A 7,976-nucleotide genomic window follows, 5' to 3' on the forward strand; every position below is an offset into this window, starting at 1 on the left:
TATTGGACCATGTAACGACGGAGATTGTAACCAACGCTGCTTGCAAAGTAATTGCGGCAAAGGAGGCAAATGCAAAAGCATAAGCTCAAAAGTATATTGTCACTGCTTTTGCTAGCAATCCAAACCTAAACCTCTCAACTTATTATGTTGTTTGGTCTTTATTATCCAATTCAATAAAAATATGAAAATTCATTATACTTGAGCCTATTCAATGGTTTGTGTGTAATCGATAGATTATTGTCGTGATTTTTATAACATTTGAACGATTAAAAATTTAACATGTCATATAGTATTGGAAAGAGTCATGGACATATTTCTAGAGTAATAAACTTAAAGACACACTTCACTAAGTATATGCAAAACTAGACTAGAACGTAAAAATACATTTTGTAGAGATGCTTAAACATAATTAAGAACTCTCTAGAATTGGGTATTTATAAAATATAGATATTTAACAATGCTTTAAATTTGTAAAGTAAACTATATTTTATTGACTAAAAATAATGATAGAGAATTAGGAACCATAAATAATATACCAATCATAATTTGAATATGCAAATAAAAGGTCAACAACTCATAATTCTAATATAGCAATCGTAATATGAATATAGAAATTCTTTCTTCTCTTCGTTTGCCACCATGCTCTAGTGCCGAATCTCCAACATTGGAGCCCTTAGGACTCCACTTCCTCCGTTAGTGTCGTTCCCGTACGACGATGACACGGAGAAAAGCTACTAATTAATGTGATCAAGATCTTGAAAAATAGAAATGCTACGAATTGAGGTTGGTTTGTCATTGAGGATTGGATGAAAGTGAAAGGAAGATGTGAATCGGCAAGGCGGAGAATGCTGAATTCGCGATCCTTCGAGATTTTTGGTATTATTAACTAAAACGACGTTGTTTTGGCGAATAAGACGTCGTTTTGGCGAATCCTTTTAAAAAATCGATTCCGTCATTCCTTGACGCTGCCTTGCGCCTATACGCGATTTTTGCAACAGTGCTCTCTTGTAGTAACGTTACACAAGTCTTAATATAATCTTATTTCCGTGAATCATAATTCCATGTCTTTTCTATTGCATTACATTTATGTTATCTCGTATTGCTATTCGTCGGACATCCCGAGTCAATATAATCCTTCAGGTACCAAAGTATAGAGCAACGAATTATGCAATCCTTGTTATTAATTCTGTAACTAAAATCTTATAATATTCTTGTACAAAAGAATATACTAAGCATCAATTATTATAATTCATATTGTTAATTCCATTAACGTAAAAGTATAGAGCTATAGTATTGAAGAAGATAATAATATTCCTTTTTTTTTTAAGGGGATTATAATATTCTTTATAAATTAATTTAGTGCTCTATAAAAAAAAATGTCTATAATATTAAAAAATTAACTATATAAAATTTTTAATTCTATTAATTATAATAAATTCTATTATTATTAAATTATCATACTAATAAATAAATATTTTAATATTAAAGAGAATTTATATTATTTTAATTTTGTATTTTTTGAATTTTAAATAGAATATACAAATTAAATTAAACAAATATATATTATATTAAAGTAAAGCCGCAAAATAATGAATTCAATTCTTGTGTATGTGTTCAAAAATGAAGACAATAATAAGTTTAACAGGGGAATGAATTCAATATATATATATATATATATATATATATATATATATATATATATATATATATATATATATGCTCTATTAAAATATTAAATTAAATAGAAACCATTAATTCAATATAATAAGAATAAATTCAATTATAACTAAATTATCATATTATTAATTAAATATTTTTTTATTATAGATACTCTGTGTAGAACATCTAAACCAATGAAATTTTTAATTGTTTTTAATTGAAATTCAGAATAAATAAAAATTTAAATTAAACAAATTTTTAAAATTAAAATATTAACACACGACATAGAATTGAATTTTCATGTATGAATTCAAAAATGAGGATAATTCTGGACCACAATGAATTCACTCTATATATATATATATATATATATATATATATATATATATATAAGGAAGGGCTCCCGTGCATTTTCTCCTTCCCGTGTATAATGAGGTTAAATCTGAGCCCCACGTAGCTCTTGATCGAACGAATCAGATTAATAGGAAAAATTAAGCGCGAATTGCTCATTAATGGCATTTTTGTCCTTTTCATTATATTAAAAAAAAATCTGTTATTCTTCTTCTTCGAGCGTTTTCAAAATTCACCATTGATTCCTAATCTCAGACGAATTTTACGATCTCTACGGAATTGGCAATAAGATCTATTCTCTTCGTCGTTCAATATCATATTCGTCAAAATAAACCCCAAACCCGTCAAAAACTTCACCCGAAGAACAATGGAAGAATTCGATCGAGGTATTACCCAAATTCTATCGTTTTTCTGGAATTAATTTTATCTGCATTTGTATTGGCATCATTCTTGTCTTAATTACACGCACATTAAGCATGCAACTTAACCACCAAATTACTGAGCTACTTTAATTAATCCGAACCTAGAGCCTTATGCACGTAGATGATTAGGTAGCCGCATGATAATTTTTAAAAATGCACATATTACTGTTTGCCTCACACATGTTATACGTTGATCAAACGCACATTAATTCCTTTCCAAACGCATGTTATCTTACTGGACTCTCTGACGCACGTTAAGTAATGACATAATATTTTAACAAACACTCACGCATGTTAAATGTTACACATGCGCACATTAATTATTACCCTGAAACACGTTAATTTCTCACTTGCCGCACATACTCTAGTATTTTATAAATCTTCCATATTGACAATTATCTGATTAACTTAACGCATATTAAGTGTTCACATTACGCACGTAGAGGCTTGCAACAACACATTCATAACTTCATGCTTATATGTTACAGTTCCCATTGACATTCAATCTACCAACAACCCCAGTTTGAGTCCCAGCAGCAGCAGCAATGGTCATACATTGACCATATCTCCTGGAATGACACAGTATTGGACTCCTCACTGTGAAGATGAAATCAAACCAGCACAGTAGACATGATTTTTAAAACATTGGATACTGGTATTGAATTCTACAAACATTATGCTTCCAAAGTTGGGTTTGACACGAGGTCTAGTTCCGTCGTTACAGCACGTGACGGGACAAAAATTCAAAAGCAAATCGTTTGCAACAGAGAAGGATTTAAGAATACAGGAGCTCAACATTGTCACTCGCAGTCAAGTGCAGATGCAGGGGAAGGTCCTTCCCGTCCAAAGCGGCGTAGGGTTTCAAACAGAACTGGTTGCAGAGCTAGGATTATGTTTAAGTACATTGGAGCAGCTGGGTACCAAGTTACCAAGTTACCACTTTTATTGAAAAACATAATCACAACATGTCTTCGGTTCTGGCAAGGCAATTTCTAAAGGGAAATAGAAACATCTCCAGTGTTCACCAAAAGTTTATACTCGACTGTGCTAAAGCAAATATTGGAGCATCAAAATCACACGGTTTATACAGTCATATTGTGGGGGATTACTCTGAAGTTGGAGCAACAGTAGTGGACTTTAAAAATGTCAGAAGGGATCTCAGAGCATACATATTGGGAGCTGATGCACAAATACTGGTGCATAATCTTATTAAGAAACAAGAGATGTGCCCTGCATTTGCTTTTGACTACGAGGTTGATGAAGATGAGCAGATGAGCAGACTGTTTTGGGCAGATCCAATGTCAAAAAAGAATTTTGCTGCATTTGGAGATGTTGTCTCTTTTGATGCCACGTACTCAACAAACAGGTATATACTATTCTATTCACATTCTTGCATACGTTTCATTAATTAATACACATTTAGCATTGCCTGATCTGTTGAGACATGTTAAGATTTAGACACGTTTTATTGACGCTTTTTGTCTTGTAGGTACAATGTGGTTTTTACTCCCTTCACCGGAGTTGATAACCATAAAAAATGTATAACATTCGGTGCTGGAATACTGTTGAAAGAAGACATTGAGTCTTATGTTTGGCTCTTTGAAAAATTTAAAAAGGCAATGGGTATGGAACCAAGAATAATTGTCACCGATCAAGATCCAGCTATGAAAGTGGCGATTCCAACAGTTTTCAAGCAAGCCAGGCATCGTTATTGCATGTGGCACATCATGTGTAAAGTTGGGGAAAAGGTGGGTCCTACGCTGAACAAGGATGAAGAATTCAAGAACAAACTGAACTCAATCGTTTGGACGTCATCTTTGGAACCTCCTGATTTTGAGAAGCATTGGAGAGAGCTAATGGAAAAGTACAACTTAGTCGAACACAACTAGTTTAAAACTATGTTTGAGGCTAGAAAGCATTGGATCCCTGCGTATTTTAGAGATGGCTTTATGGGAGGACTACTCAGGACAACTTCTCGTTCCGAAAGTGAGAACTACACGTACAGCCGTTTTACTGGTCCCCAATCAAGCCTAGTTGAATTCATGATGAACTTTGACAGTGCTCTTAAATCACAACGTAACACAAATGCAAAGCTCAACAGTGACAACGAAGGCTACAATCCAGATATGAAGACGCCTCTGGGGATTGAAAAGCACGCTTCAATTGTCTACACCATTACTGTTTTCTATCAAGTTCAGGAAGAAATATGTGCCTCCTGTTTCAAATGTATGGTGTTGAGTGTTAGAGAAAACAGTGGAATGTTGCACTATGATATTATGGATGGAAAGAACAAAAGATTTACTGTGGTGCACAATGTAAATGACCATGAGGCCAAATGCAGTTGCAAGATGTTTGAGATGGTTGGACTGTTGTGTAGACACATATTTGTGGTCTTTAAAGACCTTGAAAGGATCCCTCTGAAGTACGTGGTTAATCGGTGGACTAAGGATGCGTCTTTAAAAGCTACATTTGAAATAGATGGTGTGATTTACGATAAGAATGGACCAAAGGATGAAAAGAAGATGTTGCTGAACAAAGTGTGGTCTGATATACAGTGTTGTATGGATCTGGCAGGTTCAATCATGGAGCAATTGACTGCATTTTCCCAAGTGATTAATGAACAGAAACAGTTGCTACTGTCAGGAAAGGAGAAATTGTCCCCTCAGCACAGCAGGAGGACTGTTATAGAATCATATTGTGGATCAACCAAAATTTCAGAGATCAACATACTTCCACCGAAACATGCAAAGAACAAGGGCAGCGGCAAGCGTATCAAAAGCAGCAAGGAGTTGGCAATGGAAAAAGAAGAGGGCAGGAGGTGCAATTTTTGTGGTGTTAGAGGAGATCACCATGACACCAGGACTTGCCCACTTAACCCCAAAAATAAGGACAAGCAAAAGGGTAAGAAAAAGACATAGCAGACTATTTTTTCAACGCCTTTACAGTCGAGAACGAAAATGGATAGCAAATATGAAACACAACTACTTAGTTAACTCATTTCAGAACGCTTTTTACAGTTGAGATACTTGTTTTTGTTTTTATCACTAATTTGTTTTTACACAATCACTACTACTAGCTTAATGTGCGTGTTATTACTACTTTACCTGCGTGCAGTTAATTCTTAATATGTGTTGATTACACTTTTAACGTGCGTTACATTAAACCTTAATGTGCGTAGTACAGAAACAGAATGTGCGTTGGTTTATGTATAGAAACTTTGGTCCGTGGTAAACATCTTTACATGCGTCGATTAACATTTAACTTCCGCGACATTAAAGCTTAATATGCGTACAAAGGCATTATTTAACACTTTCTTTCTCTAATATGCATTTAATTATTAGTTAATATACGATGCGTTAAAGATAATTCTAATATGCGCGACTAGAAAACTTAAAGTGCGTTTATTTGATTATGAAATAATTTGCAGACAAAATGATACAAGAACAACATGCGTGTAAATATAAATTTAATTAATTTGCATCGAAATAAATGATTTTTTAAAGCCAAAAGTTTAATGTGCGTCATTAAACCAATTAAAGTGCACGAAATATCAATCTAATATGCGATTATTATATATTATTAATAAATCCAAAAGTTTAATGTGCGTCGGGAAACCAATTAAAGTGCGCGAAATAACATTATAAGATGCGTTTATTATATTTTATTAATAAATACAAAAGTTTAATGTGCATCGCGAAACCAATTAAAGTGCGCGGAATATCATTCTAAGATGCGTTTATTATATTTTATTAAAAAAAAAAAAGCAAGTAGAATATGCATTAATGATAACATAATAGACATAAAAGGATAATATATAAATTTTATTAATTAATAAATTGTATGACGAAAATAACAACAAGTAGTCACATAATACGCATAAAAATCTTGATATTTTTGTCAATATTCATCCTTATCACGCAGCCTCCTCATTGATTACATCCTCATTAGCCAAGTTTCCAACAGGAGCGTCAGGCACCTGTTCATCATCAAATCGTGAAAGTTACTAAACTGTAAATACATCAATAAAATTATATAATAAAAAAAAAGGGGAAAAACAACGTAAGTATGCAGTAGATCACCTCTTGATCGAAATCATAATCTTCTCGGTCATAAGCATATGTTGGGAACTCAGCATCGTCTTTTAGTAATACTGCACCAGTTCTCTCACAGAACATCAGCATATACCAGAGACTAGAGGTCTTGTTTCTGTAGGTATTATAGGCCACCTCAAATCTAATGAGTAGATAAGCTTTTCCTTCCACAAATCTGTTGACGCGCCTTTGCGCAAACGGTTGTGGAATGTGCATATGAATAAAAGTCCCCTGAAATTATTTAAAAACAAAAAAAAAAAAAACACAAAAAGCATATGCATCAACAGTATATTTTATAAATATAAAATATTACTCCGTAAGATTTATATTACACTAAACAAAAATAATACCTCTACATCGTGAAGTACACACTCTATAGATCGGATTCTTTCAGAACCTTTAGTTTCTGGCAAACGAACAACTCGTAGCACTCGAACCCTAATTAAATTCTAACGCAGTCCTATGCGGAGTTGGTTTCCAACTACTTCGGTGTGGGGTTCGGCTGCCATTGAAACTCTCTTTACAAGGTAGAGTAGAAAAGCAAAAATGTGTTTGAAGGAGACAGGTTTGAGTCGAGAATAATGGTGGATTTAAATAGCAAATTCTTAAACGAATGCGACTGTTCGTATGTGACAACTTTAAGTCTAGCAGAACGCGACTGTTGATATGAAAATGTTCGATCGAGTATTATTGAACGAAAATGCGTCAATTTATTCACTAATATGCGCACCTTAAACATGTTATTATGCGTATTATTGCTACTTTACCTGCGTAAAGTTAATTCATAATATGCGTTGATTACACTTTTAAAATGCGCTACATTAAGCCTTAATATGCGTAATACAGAAACAGAATGTGCGTTGGTTTATGTATATAAACTTTGGTCCGTGGTAAATGCCAACGTCTTTAAATGCGTCGATTAACATTTAACTTTCGCAACATTAAAGGTTAATATGCGTACAAATGCAATATTTAACACTTTCTTTGTCTAATATGCGTTTAATTATTAGTTAATATAATGTGCGTTAAAGATAAGTATAATATGTGCGACTGCAAAACTTAAAGTGCGTTCGTTGAATTATGAAATAATTTGCACACAAAATGATACATACATAAACGATTGCACATATTTATTTCTTCTAGTACTTTGAAGACATTTCTTCTGGTTCCGGCAGCATCCGACACATCAGCAGCCACCCACAATTGCTCAACTCTCAGCCTTTGGATGTTGTTTGGAAACTAGACGATGAGCTTGAAGAAGAGAATGACGAATGATGCTTCAGGTTTAGAATGTGTTGTTTTTGTATTTAGTTAAAGTCACTGCAAGCTGGAGGGCGATGAAAATGAAAATGCCAGAGAAGATGAAGAATAAATGAAGAGGATTCTTCTCTACTTGCGGAAAAGTGAGAGATAGCCATTTCAATAACCTGATGCTCAGTTGTGTGTTGTTCCT

General features: G+C 33.6%; 2 protein-coding genes across 2 annotated transcripts; both read left to right on the forward strand.

Annotated features, from left to right (window-relative positions):
- The first annotated feature begins 3,062 nt into the window (after positions 1–3,062).
- LOC109171265 (protein FAR1-RELATED SEQUENCE 5-like) lies at positions 3,063–4,321 on the forward strand. Its single transcript, XM_019320331.1, has 4 exons — positions 3,063–3,349; positions 3,451–3,798; positions 3,922–3,931; positions 4,049–4,321. The coding sequence occupies exons 1-4, from the start codon at positions 3,063–3,065 to the stop codon at positions 4,319–4,321; spliced, it is 918 nt and encodes a 305-aa protein (XP_019175876.1).
- Positions 4,322–4,330: 9 nt separating this feature from the next.
- LOC109171266 (protein FAR1-RELATED SEQUENCE 5-like) lies at positions 4,331–5,350 on the forward strand. Its single transcript, XM_019320333.1, has one exon. The coding sequence runs from the start codon at positions 4,331–4,333 to the stop codon at positions 5,348–5,350; it is 1,020 nt and encodes a 339-aa protein (XP_019175878.1).
- Positions 5,351–7,976: the final 2,626 nt, after the last annotated feature.

The sequence above is a fragment of the Ipomoea nil genome, unplaced genomic scaffold (assembly GCF_001879475.1).
Source record: "Ipomoea nil cultivar Tokyo-kokei standard unplaced genomic scaffold, Asagao_1.1 scaffold3401, whole genome shotgun sequence".
NCBI classification, from domain to species: domain Eukaryota; kingdom Viridiplantae; phylum Streptophyta; class Magnoliopsida; order Solanales; family Convolvulaceae; genus Ipomoea; species Ipomoea nil.